At 34.3% G+C, this 23,285-nt stretch overlaps 2 protein-coding genes and 1 long non-coding RNA gene across 4 annotated transcripts in view; 2 read left to right on the forward strand and 1 right to left on the reverse strand.

Moving 5' to 3' along the window:
• The window catches only part of LOC135193734 (uncharacterized), a 149,111-nt gene that overhangs the window by 46,948 nt on the left and 78,878 nt on the right, over nucleotides 1-23,285 (forward strand). The window lies entirely within an intron of this gene.
• On the forward strand, nucleotides 3,854-17,657 carry LOC113400226 (fatty-acid amide hydrolase 2-like). The gene is made up of 12 exons (XM_026639718.2): nucleotides 3,854-4,060; nucleotides 4,328-4,594; nucleotides 7,146-7,272; nucleotides 7,537-7,708; nucleotides 11,753-11,877; nucleotides 11,965-12,054; nucleotides 12,319-12,464; nucleotides 13,004-13,086; nucleotides 13,817-14,003; nucleotides 15,072-15,194; nucleotides 16,917-17,054; nucleotides 17,315-17,657. The coding sequence occupies exons 1-12, from the start codon at nucleotides 4,010-4,012 to the stop codon at nucleotides 17,468-17,470; spliced, it is 1,665 nt and encodes a 554-aa protein (XP_026495503.2). The 5' UTR covers nucleotides 3,854-4,009; the 3' UTR covers nucleotides 17,471-17,657.
• LOC113400229 (S-adenosylmethionine decarboxylase proenzyme) overlaps nucleotides 18,263-23,285 on the reverse strand; it is a 34,917-nt gene continuing 29,894 nt past the window's right edge. The window contains exons 4-9 of one of the 2 annotated variants that reach the window (XM_064217618.1): nucleotides 21,537-21,633; nucleotides 20,513-20,673; nucleotides 19,817-19,909; nucleotides 19,195-19,215; nucleotides 18,801-18,956; nucleotides 18,263-18,407 (exon numbers count right to left, since the gene is read on the reverse strand). In XM_064217618.1, coding sequence (XP_064073688.1) covers nucleotides 18,270-18,407; nucleotides 18,801-18,956; nucleotides 19,195-19,215; nucleotides 19,817-19,909; nucleotides 20,513-20,673; nucleotides 21,537-21,633 — 666 coding nt within the window. In that variant the 3' untranslated portion in view covers nucleotides 18,263-18,269. The remainder of the gene's footprint in view (nucleotides 18,408-18,800; nucleotides 18,957-19,194; nucleotides 19,216-19,816; nucleotides 19,910-20,512; nucleotides 20,674-21,536; nucleotides 21,634-23,285) is intronic. The other variant, XM_026639721.2, reaches the window with a different exon arrangement.

The raw sequence follows: 23,285 nt of genomic DNA on the forward strand, positions 1-23,285 counted from the left end.
TTGTGTTGTTATTTTCAAGTGATAAGTAGACTATGATTCAGATTTCAGATACTATTATTCAAAAATAACTTTTCTATAACAATCTTAAATATACGTCGTAGGTCTTCCAAATTGTGTCTGTGTATGAAGAGCGTTAAAAATCTTGAGAGTAGTTTAAGAGGACTACAAGAGCTAAGTGCCCTTGAGAATCGCACGCACACACTTACAAAATCGACAAAAACGGCAAGCCCGTGAACTAAGGGTTAAGCGAGGTAACGAGGTTACGCCCAAATATTCTAATAGATGGCGCCAAACCGAGCGAAGTAAGATCAATCATAAATCTCATAAAAATAGATAGGACAACAGAATTGTTTTTATTTCTTTCGATGTTAGTTAACAAATGATTATAAAAAAAAACTGATTCAATTAAACTTACAATATTTTTATTTATATTTTGTACACAATAAAATAGACAGTTAGTTTTAACCTTTTATTTATATTATTATACCACAATTAGTTCTTATACTAAATATTAAAACATACCAATTTTTAACATTTTATAAAAGTTTGATAATCTATTTATATAATAAAATCGTAAGTGTTCGAAACCTGTAGTGTAGTAACCGTGGGGTAACATATAGCGTAGTGTTTGTTCGTTTTACTAATATCGGTTAACAAAGAAAAAAAAATATATTCAATTAAAAAAAAAAAAATCTAAATATTTACAAGAAAAAAATGTCGTCAAGTCGATTTGGTTGAATCATTAGTTAACTAGGTTAATCATACTAGATTTAATTATAAATCTCATAAAAATAGATAGGATATTAGAATTATTTGTATTACTTTTGACTGTTATTCGAAAATGATTAAAAAATAAAACTGATTTAATTAAACTTAAAATATTTAGATTTGGTACTACCAAAAAAAAAACATTTAGTGTTAATTTTTTTATTAAAATATTTTATTTAATTTCACTTGTATGTATGAATGTATGTACGTATGTCCTGGAATCTTGCAATCAATATTACACCCACTTCCATTGAAGCTATGGAGCTGAAAGTTGGCACACATATTTAGTCTCCATGACAATCCACGATTCATGAATTGCTTCCATATTCAATCCAATATGGCGGACGTTACTAAAAATTACAATTTTTGAATTACGTACAAATGACACTTCTAAATATTCTAGTTCTCTGGTTCGCAACAATTACATTTTTTTTTTGTTACGACTTTACTTTTTTTTAAATTATTAATATTAGTTCATACATAACTTTAATTCCTATTATAAACAAAATCGATAAAATTAAACTCTTTCGCAATATAAATAGCTTCCGTGTTATTGTTTTCGACTTTCTTTATTCTGTAAAAAATAAATATATGTTAGTAATTATATTTTTATTAATTATAAAAGTATGTATTTAAAAAATATGTATCTAAATATGCCCCATAGTAATTTTAATGAAAAATATCAAATTGCTTCGAGTTCATGGGGATCGAACGTAGTCACTCTCAATTGATTATTTCCTTACTTTCACCAAATACTCTATCATAATATTTGAAGAACAGCTCGAAAAATCTGATTCTATGTGAACTGATTGCACATTTTTTCTAATAGATGTTTTCAATATTCATAATTTATAAAAAAAAAATGTTTACTAATAAAATACTCTTACCTTTTAATATCGTTCATATGTATGTTCGGCGCTTAATTTATATAAACGTTTTTTAGTTTTCCTCACGCATTTCACTTTATTTCCTATATTTACACAATTAAAATTTATAACAAATAATATAATAAAAAACAAATGCCTAATTACTACTACATTATTTTAACTTAATATATTTATCTACAAGAAAGAATAATATTTATTATAAGAAAACATGAAACAATTAATTTACAATTAAAATTACAAAAAATTATCTCGTAACGTAATGATGCTCGTAACGAAAAGATCGACACGTCTATATAGCATCAGGCCTCGGCCGGCAATGTCTGTACACGGCGTTTACGCACACATGCGTACGCTATTTGTTCGAAAATAAGAATATCTGATTTTAAAAGAAATCTATTGATTTTACCAAAAAAGTGACGCAGAGATAAAGTAGTATATTACTTGTAGAATAATCTGACAAAAAACCAGAATTATTGAATGTATATAAATATAGTTATTATTTATTAAAAGTTTTTTTTAGAGGTAACTTTGTGATTTTTTTCTATCGAACCAAATTAATTACATCATGTTTTCAAAATAGCAAATAACTAGCATGTATCCTGAAGATTATCATATATTTTTTTTATTTAGTTTACTGCGTTGGATCATATACTTTTTTGCATTATAAAACTTACATTTAGCTCATGTAGTCCCCTTAAATAAAACAAAAAGTTGTATATTAGGTAAGCTAATTTGTATTAATGAGTACTGCGGTGGAAAAAAGTAATTCAAAACTCTATTATGTATTTTTTTAGTATTAATCATTAATTTAAACATTGAAATTTGGACGAAGTCGGTATTTTTTAGCATTGGTAAACAGTCGGGCAAATATATCACCTGAAGTGTTATGTCACCTCTGGAAATGTTATGTCACCTCTGCAAATGTTATGTCACCTCTGCAAATGTTATGTCACCTCTGCAAATGTTATGTCACCTCTGCAAATGTTATGTCGCTTGTGCCTTATGCACAACCATAGGTACTGAGTAATATATATTAATACTGCTAGACGGTAGTATATATGATGAGTAATTTATACCTACCCAGAATACATGGTATATGCGATACCCAGCCCCTTAAACAAGCCTTACAAGTAAGTAAACGGTTATAGGGAAGCATATTATGTCAGCGGTTGAATCAGCGATTTGCGGTTAAGATTAAAGTGTTGTAAATGACCCAGCCATTAATGTATTGTGAATCATTAAATAAATTAAAAACAAAATACATTATATACCAACCTGCAATATTTTTTAAAATTTATGAAATAGATATTTAATATATAAATTAAAATATATTATAAATTGGTAGATAATAAACTAATATAATACAAGTTGATATTATTAAATAAAATCTTTTTTAAGTTCGTTTTAATTGATTAATTAAGAATGCTAATTTAAGATAACACATTTGTAGCACCACATCTGTTTGTCGTTACGACGCTAGCCACTAGATAGCCACTCCAAGCGTATGCAACATCTGCACGCCATCATTACGTCGTAAATAACTCTACAGGCTACTCCAAACGCATACCACATTTATGCACAAAAAAACTGCGTGTTTGAAACGTTTGAGACTGGAAGGGGTCGTTTTTTGCTACTGAAACTTTTGTATATATACCCGAAACATTTATCTAAATAAATTTCCCCACCGACTACGTTCTGAGCCAAGGTGCGATCTCATAGGAGACACCCTCTGGACGAATGTCACTCTCGAGCCCAAAAGGGTTCACCTTAAGGCAGAGTCTTAACACTCGCCCCAACGTTCGGTGACGCTGTAAAGGTCAGTAGGGCCAACAACAATACTCAATCAAGATACAAAAATCTAAATAAACACTAATTTTTCATTCATTCATCCATTGCATTCCACAATACTGCTCTCTACAAATCAGCGTTTTATTATAATGCCATTGTTTTTTAGTAATAGGTCAGATGGCTTATTTTATTTTACTCATAAAAATCATCAAATGTAAGCAATAATCTCGATCATATTTATTAATTTCATATATTGCACAAATATTTTTTCATTAATTTAAAATTCTCTAAAGTTTTTGGGTATTCAATTAAATGATACATTTTATATTTTAATTTTATTTTCGCCTGTCACGCACTCGCGCATTGCTTCAGTGGTGCAGTGGTATTTTAGGAGTTGGCAGCTTTGACTTTCATTTTACGTCAGAAATCGGAATTGTCATTAACTTGAATTAGTTTCATATTCATAGTAAGAACTTTACCAGTGTTGGTATTAAGTGAAAAACAATAATATTAATAAGTTTAATGTTCGTTTGATATTTAATTATTTGCAGAAAAATATATTAGTAATGGCAACTGACAAACATTCTGGTAGTATTTCTAAAAAAGATAAATCAGGAGTAAGTTTTATAAATATTTATGATTTATGATTATTATTATTTTTTTAATTTAACGTATTTACGTAAACAGCCTTATTTAAATATTTATTTAATAAATAATATATATTGAAGGAAGAAGGATGTGCCTTTGTATTTATGTAATCCGAAATATATTTAAAAAAAAACACTAGTACTTACATTTAACATACTTTTCTGTTGGTGAAGTTAAACTTGCATTGTTTTAGTGTTATTATAAAGACAAAAACCAATTATTTTATTTACTTTCAGAGACGAAAATCCAAAACAAACAGAATATGTAAAGATGTGATGATAAATTTATTAAAGAAACTATTTTTTTTATTCCGTTATTACTTAGACCAGTTTATTGACTTCCTATTCTCTTTATACTGGGATGGTAAACGGCATGCACTTCCTGACTTGGAGAAGAAACATGCCATTCTTATGGAAAGTGCAGTAACATTGGCAGAGAAAATAAGGAAAAATGAATTAAAGTCGGAGGATCTCGTGACTGCATGTATTGAAAGGATTAAGCAGGTTTGTGGCTTTGTGTAAATCGTTCATCATTGTATTATATTGTACTATTATATATTTATTCATAAGTCATAACATATATTAAAAAAAATATATTCAAAGATGTGTGTGAATTAGTAAAATTCTTATGGAATTTATATTTATAATAAATATGTAATATATGTGGTTATCTAATATTTTATAAAAAACCTTGATTTTACTGTGTTATAATCTGAAACTAAAATCGTAAAAATAAATACATTAAAAATGTAAATCTTTAATGAGATCATTAAAGATTTATGTATGATGTATGTGTTCATACACACACACACACTCTTGGACAAACATTGTAATAATTACATCAAGTTATATTAAACTCCTATTATTGCTTATTAGTTATCTGTATTTAATGTAAAACCTTAAACTGAATACACTTTTAGTCTGATTAAAAAAAAAAAACAAATGAATGTCAACTCTTAAAATTATAAATAAGTTACTTACCTGTTATAAGTAACTAAAAAAAATATTATAGCTGCTTTTAACATATCTTAGGCTCTCATGTTATATATTGTCCAAATATTTAATGGAACAAAGATCATATAGACATTTGTCCGACAGGAACAAAATAAATTATTATCCTATTTAAATTCACACATGAATTTATAGCCTATTCCGACCACAAGAGGACAAAAGCCAAATAAACAATATTTGACAATTTAATTGAGATGATATCATTGGTCGAGCTTGAGTGATCTATAGTAACAATTTTTATTTATCTTTTCAAATTGTTTGCAAAAAAGTGGTATTTTGAATGTAAAAGAAGCTGTTAAAACTGTAAAAAGTAGGTACCACCCATTTATATACCCATGTATATTCTACCGCCAAACAGCTATACTTAGTATTGTTGTGTTCCGGTTTGAAAGATGAGTGAGCCAGTGTAACTACAGGCACAAGGGAATGACTTAGTTCCGAAGGTTGGTGGCTTACTGGAGATGCAAGGTATTATTAAAATATCTTACGGCGCCAATGTCTGTGAGCGGTGGTGACCACTTACCATCAGATGGCCCATTTGCCAAACCACCTACCTATTTCATACAAAAAAGCTATTAGCAAATATATGTAATAGCAATACTTAAGTCTAAATAACTTTTGTTTAATTATCATTTGTTCATCTTAATACCTTCGATTGGAATAAAAAATTGGAATAAAGATAGTTTTTTTGTGTTAAATTACTAAAGTAAAGAATTGGCAAAATCAGCATTTATCAATAATTTAACCTTTATCGTTCTTGTGAATAATAAACAATGGATTTACATAAAGATAAGAGAATGGCTGCAAGTTTTATATTATACTAACTCGACTTGATATTTGAGGTGGTCTTTGCGTTCATAATTAAAAAAAAAAAATTTTTTTTTGTCTGTGTTTCGCTTCTTTTTTGAAATTTTTAAATAATTACATACCTTGCTTTGTCTTCGTGTTTTCGAGGTTTGGACCTCTAATTATCTCTTTGCCTGCACTTTCACTTTTTTTTTTAAGAAACTGTTTTTATAAGGTTACAAGTTAGACCGCTTGTCCTCCGAAGTTCGACGCTCATTTTCCGTCGGAGTAGCCGCCGTCAGTGTCGAATTATTCATCAGATAGTTATACAACTTTAATGGCATGATTTGACATATAGTAAAGAAATATCATAATTACGAAAAAAGAGTTGCTATTAAAATATTAAATAGCAACTCCTTAGCCCAGCAGTGGGAAATTTACAGGCTAATTATGTATGTTTTATGTTATGTTATTAAAATATTTAAAAAGTTAGAAAGGGCAAAGGGTCACAGCATTAGTCCACATTGTGTGACTTGTAATCAAATATCCTGTCCAGCACCACTTCGGACGGTGCTGTAAATCTTATAAATTGTGTGTTGAATTTTCTCATTTCTTTAAGCTTAATCCTTACTTTGATTTATTTTATTGTTTAATTTAATTTTATATTAATTAACGTTTAATTCTTACGAGGATGTCACTGCGTCGATAAGCAGTGAGTTAAGGTTAACATTCCACCGGATGGGTTGTTGCACGACTAGTTTATCATTTTATCATGTGACGTTACCGAAATCGTATTTGTGATCCTTTGTTTTTCATGTTACAGACGTAACAGTACACTTTATTTTAATTTCCGATGATTTTAATAATTATAATAAATCCAATAGTAACAGAGATAGATAGAGATATACGTAACACGGGGAGGGAGAGAGAGAGAGATTATGTATTCATAATAATATTTGTACCTTTACTCCTTAAAGTTCAAGTATAGTAACTGCCTGTAAGTGTCCTACTGCCGGTTTATGGTCTCTTTTTTTAAGAAGGTATGATATTCCAATGCTGGTGATTCAAGTGTGGAAGATGTGCATCCGACAGATGTAGGTTTCCTCACTATGTTTTCCTTCATCGCCGAAATAAATTAAACAAATGAAAATTTAAAGGAGCAGCGAAGAGAATAAATTCAAATCCTCAAAAAGGAGAAGAGGACCAGCAGTGACACAGCAGTAATGATTCGGTCAATATAGTTCGGCATGTATTGCAGGTAAATCCGATACTTAATGCGGTCACCGATGAGAGATACGAGGAAGCGCTTAAAGAAGCTCGGCAAGTTGACAAGATGATTGAAAATGGATTGTCCGAAGAGGAATTTAAGAAGAAACCGTTTCTAGGTGAGCACAGATAATAATCGTCATTATATTAATATGTTATGCCTTGAAAAAGCCATGTATTTCAGTGATAAGTATCGTGGTATGTCAGAGATCAAAAGATTATTTATCAAAGTAGGCCTATTATAAACATTAATTGACTCTAAATCTACCACCGATTCGGTATATACCGTTGCAGTAACCGCCGTCTTTATTTGTCCCATGTGAATATTTATGTGTATATTTTTTTAATTTATTATATATTAATTATGGCAAGTGTTATTCTAGGGGTTCCTTTTACTGCGAAGGAGAGTCACGCGGTTAAAGGCATGTTGCACACTCTCGGGGTACGGGCGCGTAAGTCCGCCCGCGCGGACGAGGACGCGGAATGCGTGCGTCTCGTACGCGCCGCCGGCGCTATACCCGTCGCTGTCACCAATGTACCTGAGATTAACAAATGGTAAGTTTTGTTTCTCTCTTCTTCTCTCTGGTCTTCTAGGGTTCCCTTCCCAACGATTTATGAGAGTAGTGGCGGATTCAGGTCTATCCTTTGGAAGGGGCTTGAGTCCGCTGAGAGTTGCCTTTAACTAAATAAAGACTACAAAGTGTAGTGTAATGCTTGCTAAAAACATGTTTTTGAGTCTCTTAACAACCCTTGTAAAGTCAAATACTTTATTCGAGTTGGCTCCGAGCAAATTTGAATCGTCAATTTACATTATTAATTAAATTTAAAAGTACCAACGCTCAATCGCACCAAGCCGTTACCTATATATTCGTCCAGTATATCTCTAAATATGTAGCAGATATAAGATTTTAGTACAATTCTCAAAAATTACTTCACTAAGTATCACGAAATGAATTTAAATCACATACGTATTCAAACATCTGTGGTCTATACACCCTATACACTACTGTTGTGCAAAGTACAAAGGTCGTAAGTGAAAAGTAAATTCCGATTATAACCTCGTCGTGACTTGATTCCACTGTTAGTGCAAGAGGTTATATGGGAAGCTTAAGTATGTATATATGTCGACTATCTTAGAGCAAAAAAATGTTGGAATTAAAACATTTCTGCAAAATACGGTCCAATTTTCGAATGCACTATACTTAGTCCCCAGCTCTCTGTGCCAATCAATGGCACATTTTTTTTATGGCATAGATAGGCGGACGAGCGTATGGGCCACCTGATGGTAAGTGGTCACCACCACCCATAGACAATGGCGATGTAGGAATTATTAACCATTCCTTACATCGCCAATTCGTGACCAACCCTGGGGACCTTAGTTCCCAAGGTTGGTCACGAATTGTGTCCCTCGTGCCTGTGATTACACTAGCTCTCTCACCCTTCAAACCAGAACACAACAATACTGAATACTGTTGTTTGGTGGTAGAATATCTGATGATTGTGTGGTACCTACTCAGACGGGCTTGCACAAAGCCCTACCATCAAGTGTTATACCATATTGTTGAAAGTAGCATTAAAAAATAATGTTCTTTTTTAACAATACGCGTAAAATTGTCTTTTAACTAAGACATAATATAATAATATTATTACTAAATGCCATATATGTTTTTAAGGTTAAGGTTTTAAGGGTCAAACCTTAAAAAAATATCTTGTTAAGGAAAGTTAAGATTAAATCAGGTCAATTTTGTAATAATATTTTTATATTTTTATTTTATTGCTGTACAGTTGAAGTTGTATCGGAATATAATCGGGATCGTATCAAAAATCATAAAATTGACCCTCGGTTACGATTGAGCTCAGGTTTATTTTTGTGAGGAACAGTCGAATTTGGATCGGATTAAAATCGTAACGAATCATTACCGTTTCAAATTAGTAGAATTGGCCAGGTAGAGAACATTGAAGCAAAAGTTAAGATAAATTATATATTCAAATCGACAGTTTCAACTGTCCGAAGTTTATGTATTTGCAACTGTTTGCAATTCTTCAATACCTTGTCTGTGATGTGTGTTCTAGTTTTTAGTGAAAAGTTGCCTATAGAAATTAGCGCTGTTTGAAATATCTTATATCGCCAATGTGCCAACAACCTAAACCAGCTAAGCTAAGATTGGTCTTAGCTGGTACCTTTTTATCCTTGGGGATAAATCTCGAATCCCTGGAGCCTGTTACACTGGCTCATTCACCCTTCAAATCAGAACACAACTTCACTATACAAAAACCTACTACCGAGTTATATATAGCAACGTCGTAAACGATCAGCTAAAAGTATAGTGTCCTTAATGCGTTTCTTTGTTGTTCGTTGGTTTTAAGAGTTCATTAAATAACACCGTTTAATAATAAATCAATAACTTTATTAAGGGACGATTAAATTACAATTACAATGAATAAGATAATTACCACCGCCAGCTACCACCGGTTCGGGAAGTAGAAATGTTACATAATGAAATTTTGTTAACAAATGTGATCGTACGAGGTTTAAACTCTTACAAAAATATACTTCGTAATTATTACACAATGCTCGCGGTTAACCGAAGCTGAATTCAAGTACACTATATACGTACACGTAACGTATTAAACTTACACAATATTTCATTTATTTATAATATATATAAGTATAATAACGCGTTACTTAGGGTTGTCACTTTAAAGTAAAATTAGTTTAGTAAAATATATAATCGAAATGCTATTGTCGGTCTCGTTGCCAATTTATAATTACAACTCAAGATATACTTTATTTAAAATATTTATAAGGATCTTTCAACCATATCGAAGTTGTCATTGCTCAATTTTTAGTTTCAGTTTTAGTTTTAATCTGACACTTGTAGGTATTATGTTCTGAACGCTGAACACGAAATGATTTATTATCGATACAAATTATACACACGTACAGTGCTTTTAATTTTCTTTGAACTCGTAATCTAGTGTTAAGATTAGCATCCCGGCCATATTGGTAGAGAACTGTTAAGTTAAGATATAAAATATATTTTAATAATTCGACAAATATAAATCAAGTGACAACCCAAGCTGTATAACTCTTTGCCTCTAAGTGTTGTAAATTCAAAATCTCTAAATATATTTAAAAAACGATTAAGAACCCATATATTAGAGGATTTCACTGGTCTTGTTTGATATCACTACTGTTTATTATTATTTGTAATATCTTAATTGTAGTTATAATTTTAAAATTTCCTTTGTAAGCGAACTTTGTTCTTTTTGGAAATAAACTTCTTTAAACCTAACCCTAGCGTTGAGCCTTGACTCTATAGGTCAACGTACGACTCGACCGGCGCGGCGTACCGTGCTCACTGTAAACTGCATTACTGCTGAATATATTAACGTGTTAAATTTATTGATGTCAAGATAAATAATTGATGGCTGAAGATGGATGAAAATTAATTATCTTAATCTTTATGTACCTAGCATATTCCACGCAATTGGTTTGCTCTGCTATATTGTGCACTGCAAGTACTTCTTGATAAATAATTTGAGCTCTTTATGCAAATTTTAAGCAAACTTTATGCAAATTAATAAAATAGTATATTTATATAAAATAAATTAAGTCACTTGACAAAGGGGGCAGGTGTCAGGGTAGTACTTTGCATAAATCCATTTAAAAACGATATGAAAATAAATAATTGTCTAAAAAGTCAAAATCTTTATACGATATAGTCATTACCTTTAACCTTAGATTTACGTTTTTCATACGATTTGTATTAATACCTCAGCTGTGTTGTGCACTACTAAGATTTTTGGATTAATATATCTTTATTTATAATAGAACACTATTGGACTTAACTACATATAGTTCTTGCAATCTACGAGCGCGCGTGGCCTTTATTTGTGTTTGTAACCGTAAACACATAATTGCGTTAGTGTGTGTAACCGACGGAGCGATCAGTAGCGAGTGAGCCTTCGCTCGGGTAACTTGTCCTTATTGTTTCCGCGTCGCTATTGTTCACGAAGTACGGTCAGCATGTCAAACCTCAAATGTGAAAGAAAACGTAAAATAATTCATAGCGAGGTAAGTTTTTTTTTTACTTTAATTTTACTGCAAACATTCCGATAACAGTATCGACGACGTTCAAAACGCATTTTTTCGCAAATCCATAGTGAATATCAAGATGATAAATATTAATATAGATGATTAAGTTCTCCATCAATGATATCGCGTAAATTTGTTGTCAAATGTTGTTTATTTGACTTCTCTCCCCTTATGGTTGGAATAGAGTATACTTACTTTAATAAAACGAGCCTGAATGAGGCTGTTATTGTTTTAAGCCCTACCACCAAGCGTTATACCATATTTTTGAGTGTAGCGTTTAAAAATAATGTTACATTCAACAATACGCGTGAAATAGTCTTAGTTATGTAATATTATTACTAAATTTAATATGTGTTTTTAAGGTTTGAAAGTTTCAACTTTTTAAGGAAAGTTAATTAAATCAGGTCAATTTTGTAATAATATTTTTATTTTTTGTTTTTTTGCCATCAAGTGGTAACTGAAGTCAAATTTTCAGAAAATGTAATGTAAAATATTTTCAGGCAAGAGACACGCAACATGGTGTTCGGGCAGACCAACAATCCCTACAACACGGGGCACACTACTGGGGGCTCCAGTGGAGGGGAGGCGGCCCTCGCTGCCGCAATCGCTAGTCCCATATCGTTGTGTGCGTGGTTATATGCAAATACTTTGTAATACAAAATTACCACTTAAGAGACTTTTTTTTTAAATTATTTATTTCTTTTTATCCTAGGTTCCGATATTGGTGGTTCAACTCGGATGCCGGCGTTCTTCTGCGGCTTATTCGGTCTCAACCCCACGGCGGGGCATACGAGTTTAAAAGGTATAGCCTTACAATTGAATCACTTGTTGGTAGGGCTTTGTGCACGCCCGACGGGTTACCCGCTCTCCATATATTACCGCCAAACAGCAATGCTTAGATACTATTGTTGTTCTGATTTAAAGGGACATGTCATCTTAGCTCCCAAGGATGGTGGCACATTGGTGATATGGAAATGATTAATATTTCTTACAGTACGTTCTGTGACATCATGTATATCATATTGAGGTTGCATAAAGATCTTTGCTAAGATGTTTTGTGTCGTAGGTTCTGGACTGCGCTCCGGCGCAGAACCCACCATGGCATCCGTGGGCTTCGTCAGCAAACACTGCTCCGACCTGGCGCCGCTCACTGCGATCGTCGCTGATCAACAAGCGCATCTGCTGCAGCTCGACAGGGAGGTGCATCTGAAGGTACGAGATGTTTGGAACAGGTGCCTGGCGGTAGAGCTTTGTGCTAACCTGGATACATGTACATTCTCCATTCTATGGATCAATAATCTTCATTAATTTTTAAATTTGTTCATTAATTTTGTTTGGTGAAATCTTAATATAGATGTTCAAAAGTATATTGGAATTTGGAGTTAGATTTGTGTACGCTGTTCTGTACGCCTGTTTAGGTAATAATACTTACAATTGTGTTCCGGTTTGAAGAGTAAGTGAGCCAGTGTAATTACAGGAACAAGGGACATAACATCTTAGTTCCCGAGTTTATAAGAAATTATTGAAATTTCATACGGCGTCATTATTTATGGGCAGTTGTGACCACTTACCGTCAGACGGCTCATTTGTCTGACCGCCTACCGATGCCATTTAAAAAAAGAGCATAAAATATTGATTGAAAAAAATATTCCACATTTCATTGAGTTTCGTCAAAGAAAGTCATAACATGGTTTTACGGTGTGAACTAATTGCTTATCTAATTTAATTTAATTTTTCCTTAACTTTTCCAGGATATTCAAATCTACTACATGGAAACTATTAAAGATCTCCGCGTGAGTCCAATATGCTCGGATTTGAGGAAGGCTATGAATAAGTTAGTATATGTTATTACCCTTAACATTAAGAGTTATCTATACTCAATTTATAAAGACTTAAAACTTGTTTGTCACCTCGACACGACCCCCCCCCCCTTCGTCCCCTTCATACAAACCTACAAATTTAATCTTCTGTTAAAAAAAACCACTAGTAGAAAGCCACATTGATCCTATATGCTGCAGTGTAAAAGGTACATTTATATCATACTGGCCCAGCTGTCACAATTTTTGTTTAACAAGTCGGAAATTAATAATAATTATTATTATTAATAGAGAATAAAATTAGATGGTATCATAAATTCCAAATTAAGTGCGACTAAAAAATTTAATTTAATGTCTGTAACAATAAAATTTTGTTCTTAATAAATTGCACTTGTGTAAAGCTGGAACCAATCACTAGTATAGATACTAAAATGTTAACAAACGTATCTATGACATTTGTACAAGAGCAACTACTTAGTTTCTTGCCGGTTCTTATTGAATCTACATACAACTCATACATATTTTAGATTTAATTTAATAGAGATTAGATTCCAAAGTGCTTGTAAGAATTGAAGCCTGTTTAAGTATATTTTGTTCGATTTTAAAGTGTTTTAGGACAATGTTAATTTTAAACTTGAAATGGCCATTTAAAATTAAAAATAAATTGTATAATTATATACAAAAATAGTTCATACCCTTGTTCATTAGTTTGAGATAAGCATTGTATTGATATTTATATTCCCTCAGAGTGGTGTCGAACCTGTCCGCGCAGGCCACGTCGACAGCGAGTGCGCCGAAGCCCTACTACCACGAGGGCTTCGACCACTGCTTCTCGCTGTGGAGGCACGCCATGTCGCGCGAGGCGGAGAGCTTCGCCAAGCTGCTGACGGACAACGCGGGGGAGGCCGTCGGGCTCCTGGAGCTGGGGAAGAAGGTACAGACACTTAGGAACTATCAAAAATAAAAATAAATGCAAGACCTCACATAAAGAACAAGATCTGCATATCGAAGTACGGGCTTCAGCGAATAAAATACCTAAGCAACGCCAAAAGCTAAAGAACGAGTAACTCACAAATACATTTCAACCCAAATTTCTACTAATCAAGTAACTCTTATTATTGAATGCCTGATTTCTCAATATAAAACAGTTGTAATAAGTATAATAAATATTTACTTTTAAAAGGCCGAGTCCATACAGTGTTTGTGCCTAATGTTAGTAGGCATACAATATTTTCATTACAACTGTCTTAAGTTTAATGAACTTGATTCGATGTCGCAGCATTGGAGATTCTTTTACTCATGGGCATCACATATGATTAATGCTTATTGTTCAACTATTGTGTACGCTAATTGGACAGGGAGCTATTGAGGAAAAATTTAGTGGTCGAAATTATGCACACAGCGGGGCCAAAAATTTTTTTTTTTACCTTAACAGCCTGTAAATTTCGAACTGCTGGGCTAAGGCTTCCTCTCCTCCTTTAAGGAGAAGGTTTGGAGCATATTCCTTCAGGCTGCTCCAATGCGTGTTGAATTTCGTTGAAATTAGACACATGCAGGTTTCCTCACGATGTTTTCACCGCCGAGCACGAGATGATTTATAAACACAAATTAAGCACATGAAAATTCAATGATGCTTGCCTGGACTTGAAGCTGCAATCATCGTTTAAGATGCACGCGTTCTAACCAATGGACCATCTCGGCTCTTATATAAATTGGATACAAACTGCAAAGTCAAGAGAGGTTTGGCACAATTTGGTGGAGGCCTTTACTTAAAGGATTCTTGAAGACTAATTCTATTAGAAAAAAAAAACTAATTAAAAAATATCAACACTAAATAGTATAAATATTAATATATAGGGTTATGTACTTTAAATACTAACTACTAATACTCGAATACTCAGTAATAAGTACAGGTTATGATTATTTTATTTTATTTACTTATTTATTACTGACTTAAAGCCTTATTTTATTCATGACTAACATTCAAAAATTCGTATTCCAGCTCATCGGTCAGTCCGACTACACGGTGGCTGCGATACTCAAGCTGCTGGACGACCAGCTGATGCCGCCCGTGCCTGCTGCCTGGGCGGACGAGCTCACGGAGAGCCTGCGAGAGGATCTCATTGTACGCATTTATGATTTATAAATATATTATTCCATTTTTCATGGATCTCGACCAATTTTGTCATGTTAAGAATTCACTCAACAAGAGTTAGATTTGGTTATGAATTTATCAAATTTGTAAAAAATTCTTTATGATCAAATCTTTATGACCATCGTATTTGATAACTATATATTTGACAGGATGCCAGAAGGCTATGTTAGAGTAATGTCTATAACAAACGTAATAATTACGTATACTCTATTCCAATGGGAATAGGAAAGAATGGAAATAAACAACTTTGACCTTGAATTGACATGACATTTGAGTTACACTAGTGAGGAGAAAATTATTGAGTGAATGAGTAATGAATGCTAAGGAACGATGTATTTTATTGGTTTTACGTAATTTTTTTTAAATATCTTTTTTATAAATTGCAGGTAAGGTACATATTCAAATTTTTAGGTAGCAGCATTTTTAGTCTTAAATAAAAATAAGGTCGTTAGTTTTGATTTGGATCGTGGTAATTCACAAATAGTTTTATTAACTTATAAAGAGGTAGTTATTTTCAGTGATAAGTCACAGAAACACACTCACAATTTCCCTCATTAATAAAAAGAAACATTCTATGTTTCAACAATAAAGTGGCATTTAAGACATATGACATATTCTATAATATTAACTTAAAATAAATATATCAGCATTACGTTTTTTGAAAAAAAAAAATATAATTAAAAATAACATCTTATCTTAATCTCCAAACTGAAAAAGTAATGTTCAATCAGCGTAGTCCGTGTTGAAGGCAAATCAAAAGTCAGTAGGCAGAAGCAAAAGGTCGTAAATACTAAACGGTTACAATTACAGTTCGCTTAAACATAGCCAAGTTATAAGAAAAAAAACTTTTGATAATTCCGAATAATATGTTGTATTATTTTCAAAACTATAAATTATGTGTAGTGCTTTGCATAAAGCTGATCTATGTTTTGAGATTATTTTATTTCTTTAAATGAATTAATTCTTTTAAATTTTTTGTCTATACCTTATTATATAAAATAATAACATTTTTATCGAACATTATGTAATTTTCTAAATTTTTTTACAAATATTCGTTATCCATATTATATCCAATTAAATAAATATATATTTAAAAAAAAAATCTGAAATGTACGTTAAAACTAAAATAATATATTTTTTATCTGTATAAATTTATTCATTCACCATTCGTTTAGCGAACATCCTTAGTGAGGCCTCCATTTGAATTGTTCGTTCATCGAAAAATGGCGTTTTGAATGTCGGCAAAACTGTTTTCGTTACTTTGGAAGTAAAATTAAAGTGGTTTTACGTAGTTAAGTGAAATATTATTGTACTAAAAATGAAGACATATTAATCAAGAACTGATTGTAGTAAATCATATAGCGGACTTATCAACAAAACACTTGTGATATTGAAAAGAACGGTTTGTTTTGATTCTTTCCTATTCTCATTGGAATAGAGTATATTATAGTCAATAGTTGCACTTATCTGTGCTTGACAACGTCAGTCCGGTAAAATGACTTGTATATTACTTAAAGAGTCGTTTGTAGCATAAAAATTACCGGAACTATCTATATCAGGATAAGATCTTTAATTCTGATATTGAAATGGACTACGGATTTGCACACAGTATAATGGCCATGCTCAAAGCGAATCGAGACCAGCTTTACACGTATGGCAATAACGTGTGCGTGTGTGTGTGCGTGTGCGCAGCGCGTGCTGTGCGGCGGCGGCGTGCTGCTGGCGCCGGCCGCGCCCGCCCCCGCGCCCCCGCACGCTGCGCTGCTGCTTCGCCCGTACAACTTCGCGATCTGGGGTGTCTTCAACGTGCTAAAGTTTCCCGCTGTTCAGGTAGGATTGTTTTGGACACGATGACAGTTAAAATACAGGATCGAGTACGTTTACGAATGCTACGTTTTTTAATACACAATTCCTGAGCTTCCTAGATAATTGAAAGTTTAAATTTCATTAAAAATAATTCAGTGCCCCTATCCTCATTAATTATTTCTAATTTAATGAATGTAGATGTAATTAATTTGTAATATAAATAATGTTATTTAACCGTAGAGATAAGGTTGTTGTACAGTTAATTAATTCATTAACGTGTTTAGGTTCCTCTGGGGCTGAACTCCGAAGGCCTTCCTCTCGGTATCCAGGTGGTTGCAGCGCCGCGTCAGGAAGCTCTCTGCTTAGCTGTCGCCAAACATCTGGAAAAGCAATTCGGAGGATTCGTTCCTCCTTGTAAAGTCCCTCAAAAGGACTCATAAACAGTTAAAAATTGTCTGAAGAAAATTTATCGAAAGCTATATAATATAGTGTAAATTTCAAATGTCTGTTATGTTTGAAGATCTTTGAATTAATGACTCGAAAAGATAGACTGATCATAAATTCGCTTTCCGATGAACTTATTTATACAAAAAAAGTATTATTTACCGTAGGTGATGGTTGTTTGTAAATTTGAATAATATTTTTATATGAAAACGTATGTGGTACTATGTTACAAATTTGTTAATAAAAGACATTTTAAATGAGAAGAAATCTTTTATTTGATTTAAAATCTCCGACAATCGTTATCGCGCCCCGACCGACCGCAGTCGCCCCCCCCCCCTGCCCCGCAGCGCTCTCACCGGCGACGGACCGTCGCGTTACGTCTAAACATTAATCACTTATCACTTTAGTAAATATAATCATTAAACTGACATCTGATACTTATCTCCTAGGTATAAGCATACAGTAATCTATTGTAGAAATACCTCACTCTAGACATTTTATTAAATCTAATTTTGTACATTTATGTAAAATCGATTCTCATCACTCATCATCCACACGAAGAATTCTTCATTAACCCTCTCGTCGCGAGGCGTCGCCCGCTCAGCCGGCGCGGCAGCGGCACGCGAGCAGCGCGCGGGCCAGCGCGCGCAGCAGCGGCGGGCGCGCGCGGGGCGCGGGGGCCGGGCGCGCGCGGGGGGCGGCCAGCGCGCGCGCCAGGTCGCGGGCCGGCTCGCGGGCGGCGCGGCGCGGCAGGGGGCGGGCGGCGCGCGGCGCGGCCGGGCCGGCGCGGCGGGCTCAGCTCGGGAACTTGCAGTACAGCGCGTAGTGCAGCTCGTAGCCGGAGAAGCGGCAGTGCTGCGCGTCCTTCTGCGAGTACGTGCCGAGCGACGAGAACTTCTTCAGCTGGCGCGACGCGTCGGCGCCCGGGGAGTTCTGCGACGTTATACATATTTATATACTTTTTTATTTCAATTTTACGTAGAGAACGGTGAATTCAATAGATATATGCATATATATATATATATATCGGAGAAGGTGGTGGAAAAGTATATTGTCTTCGTTTGAAATGGTTATTATCGTGTGATATCTTATTAATACATTCCAAGTTACTATTATAACATTGCATTATACGTCACCCCCAATCAAAGTTTTGGCGGGAAATACGTGGTCATGCAGTCAGCGACGGGAATTTGAGTAATACGAATAAAGAACGGCGGGAAGAAATGGGGAAGCTGGATCGAGGTAGATCATTGAAAAAGTTATAAAACTAGTGATCGAACCAACGACCGAACGGAAGGTCAACAATAAATATCACAAGAAACTCACGGGCGTGGCGAAGACGGTGACGATGAACTTGTTGGGGCGGAAGGCGGCCAGCACGCGCGCCAGCAGCGCGTCGTAGCTGGCGGCCGACACGTTGGACTCGAACGACACGTACGAGCACTGCGGCTCGGGCGTTATGTGGATGGTCATGTAGCAGCCCTGGGAGACAGCCGCCCGTGTTATGATCGCTCATATTTGATTTAATTTAATTTTAATTTAATCTATCGTTTGGATAATATTTTCTAATAAGCCGAGGTCTAAATTGCCAACAGCAATACTACAATGGCAATGATTAAATATTTTCACTCGAGCTGAGCTACCTCTAGGAGTTACTTTATTATTTCGGCGTTACCAATATTTAAAAGTTTATCTCAAACATGTGTCAACACCAACTTACAGATGGGAGTTCCAGATCGCTCTTCGTAAGCAAAAAGTAAACATAAAATAAACTCATTAGAATGCTATACGAGAAAGCTTTAACAATATTACAAGATACTCGCCCTAACTAAGCTGTATCAAGCTAATGATGTGGTATGGTATCATACCATAAGCTGGTGAAATGAAACCTTTTAGTGGAGCATGAGGTGAAAGAATAAAAATTACTGGGCAAGGCCAAGAAGTTTGGGAAACGCTGCTATGATACACTATCAGCGAGACTATCTAGTGTATACAGGAAAGTTAAAAGGGTTTTGCGAATCAATGAGTTTTACTTATTCATGTTGAATGACAACACAACATAAAAAACTTTAGTAGTTAATATGCTGTAATATTTTATCAAACGATCAAAATTAACTTAAGAAATTTATATAACAAACACCGATATACAATATTAATTCTACACAGAAAAAAACAGACAAGAAAATCTTTAATTCTTTTGGATCGTTTACTAACTTCATTATATCTGATTCCAGAGAGCAGAAACTGCTGTTTATTATAAATGAATTCCATGCATATAAAATATATTTTAAAATGGGCTTTGTTACTTTAGAAATGATCTGTAATTCTGTCAATTTACTCACATCTTTAGCCACTCCGTTCATGGAATACCCGCAAGGATCGAACAGGTAATCGTCGATCACCATCCCCGGGATCAGTTTGTCGATGCCCGACGCCTGAAACGATTTATACATGCTGATTAATTCATAGATATATTTATTTCATGACTACGATTTATAGAATTTGTCTAGTTCCTATTCAAAGTAAAATTTGTAATTGAAATATTGGGTAGCGAGTATACGAGCAACTGTTCCATCTTCGACATTTGCGCCTCAAGATATATTAACCGTTCCTTACGTCGCAAACGCGCCACCAACCAAGGTGTTATGTCCTTGGTGCCCGTAATTACATTGGCTCACTCACCCTTACAACCGATACACAACAATACCAAGTATTACCGTTTAGCGGTATAAAATGTGATGTGGGCCCATCTAGGGAGGTACACTAGACGTGCCTGCAAAAAGTCCTATTGCCAATTAATCATAGTTAATCTTGAGATATAAGTACACTGGTTAATAATTCCAATCCACCAACAGACACTGGAACAAGGTGTTGAAATAACCTTTCCTCAAGGTCAAATTTTCCCAACTTTGCTACGTAACCTTTTTTGTAGTTCTACTGTTATCCCGACTCATCAGCTTAAACATTATATCATCAGTTTTAGTTTGATCTCTTATGATTATAATTGAACTCTGTTTTAAATTGTGTTGTTAACTCACCCTGGTGGCTTCAGCAGCGTTCGCGGAGGCAGCTCTAGTGAAGATGTCCATGACCGCGGGATCCAGGTCAGACATAAGGATCTCGATGGTCTGATCAGGCTCCAAAGACTCGCATCCGATGCCAACGTTTTGTTGCTCTTTCTCCAAAGCGTCAACTGTACCTGTTAACAATATATTATTGATTTGATAATATTGGCTACTCCAGATGTTTTTTTTATTGTTGATTGCCTTGTCGTTATCTTGAAGTAGCAGGACATGAGGACTTGGTTCAATTTTCAAGTCATGTCTAATTTATTCAGTTTTTTCTTGCAAGAATTTCGTTAGGCACTGGACAAGCGACTTCAACAAGCGCATCTTCTGATGCGCACGAGGTATAAATACAGGCAATTTCTAGACTTTGGGCTACTAATGAAAATTTCAATCCCCTAGGCTAACGGGATAATCACAGCGCCGAATAGGTAGGATCAATAGATAGTAGTAGCAAGTATTGCAGTATTGCTTCAAGTATTGCAACGCTTATTTAAACGTATCATCTGACATACGGATATGTGACTCTTTTTCTGAATTGTTTATTCATGTCATATTGGCCTTACTGATCTAGACACCAGTTAGAGTCAAGTGCTGAGAATCAGCGGCGAAAAGTGAGCCCACGTGAAGTCTCAGAAGGTCGAACGGAAGACGGGACACCCTTCTGCGAAAATGCACCTCGCCTTAGCACGTCGGAATTAAGGCTATGAGAGGATGACGTGACTTAACCCAGAAATTACTTTTCCGTTAGTAAACAGTTTGACTGAAATTTGCATCGATCTCACCTCTGCTAAGAAATTTGGTGATCCTATGAACGCTGTCAATGCATAGTCATGTATAGTCTTCATATTACATTTCCTTGACCCGTATCGGTGCTGGCTTGTATGACCAGTAAGGGTCACCAAATAAAAAACTATTGCTGCTCAAAAACTTACACTACTAAACCTTTAGAGGTGTATTGATAAAAGGATATTTCCATCAAGATAACGTGACTTACCTTCCAGAGGTAGAAGCGTGTAGAGATACCAGCAATCTTTCTCCGGGCCCATGATGTACGCGCGTCCGTCACCGAAGAATGAGTCCAGCAGTTCAACCTGAAAAGACGAAGAATACTTCGTTATGATTGGACTGTTTAAATTGGTTTAACCATGAAGACTTTTAGCTTAGTATATTAAACATGACGAAAATTCACATATTAAGTATTAAATTTTACATCCCTAGGCTGTTTATAAACCAACAATCCATAAAAAACAAACAAACCGGAAAGGTTTATAGCTTATAACTAAGGAAGTGATCTCTTTGGACAAAGGAGTCGACGTAATAGCGGTTGAAGCATTAAATTTGCATATTTTTTTAATCCTTAAGAAAATTATTAAATTTTCAGTGTCAGCATTCTTACGCCGCGAAACTGTTTTCATAGTGATCTTATTTTTGCGAACTTTAAATGGGAACTTCTGACATTAAATTCACGAGCATTCCGTTGGTATAAATTTCAGTACTAACAGCCTTCTCAATTACTCAGACATTGGTTGACAGTCGAATTTGGACTGGTTTTTTGACCAGTTTGATCCAAAAATCGTCTTCATAAATACTACATAAAACTAAGTACAACGAGCTTCCTACCAAAGAGCAATTAGTATATAAACGGATGGATAATATATAATCTTATATTACACATAAATTAGTTTGTTTAGATATTTAATTGTTTTAATTCAAGGAACGCAACACGACGCTCGCATCTATTAGCCAACATTCCATACAATATTTTTATGACCTCATGGGAGCATAACGTTCTATTATTTCCTTTAAAAAAAAACAAGAGTTGTCGTGTCGAGATCGGAACGAAGTTGCTTTCGTTATACATATAAAATAACACACACAATAAAATATTACCAACTTTTGAGAATAATTCAATGACAAAATTGTTATTAAACATTCCGTGTGAATAAACCGTATACAAGAGAAGGAGACGCAGACAGAGAGAGAAAGCCTGACGCCTGGAGGAGACATCATCACGAAGCCGCGTAAAATAATATCGACGTAAAATGATTTTGGGCTTAATTGACCCACGAGCAAACAATGAGCAAAACTAAATTAGACGATTTTGGGCGTATGTTTGAGTCACCCTCTAATTTAGGGGGCAGCATTTTCTTTTACAAAAATGTGCCTCCTTAATAAAAATTGGACATTCCGGGCACGTAAATAATGCATGTAAGTTCCTTGCGCGTTCCTTTATTTAGAATACAATTTACGAGTACGCATAATAGAGATATCGCATAATTTAACGGAAGGTTGCGTTAATAGCCTCAAAGCCTTTAGGACGGGAGGTCACTGCTGGGCTACCCCAGCGCTGGAAAATCATGAAATTCTACTCCATTATGTACATATAACAAGTGTATATATTGTAATTAATCACGTCAGACACCGCAGGCCAGACTTCATGAATAAAGTTAATTACTTTAATCCTCAGAATTATTTTAAAGTTGTAATTTCCATAATGAAATATACGAGGATAATCATACGAATGAAATGATAATTGTACACATTGTCGGTCATGTGATAAAAAACATGTATAACGGTTATATAAACATATTATATAACAGATATATTAAGTTAAGTACACACGTAGTTTCGAATCCAATTTACGAGGCGAGAAAATATTAAAATTGCATACATTGTAAGCGATCATTACATTAAGTGTTTAATAATTTATTTATTTGTATGTGAATGATATATACATGTGTGT

The sequence above is a fragment of the Vanessa tameamea genome, chromosome 17, assembly GCF_037043105.1.
Source record: "Vanessa tameamea isolate UH-Manoa-2023 chromosome 17, ilVanTame1 primary haplotype, whole genome shotgun sequence".
In the NCBI taxonomy this organism is placed as follows: Eukaryota; Metazoa; Arthropoda; class Insecta; order Lepidoptera; family Nymphalidae; genus Vanessa; species Vanessa tameamea.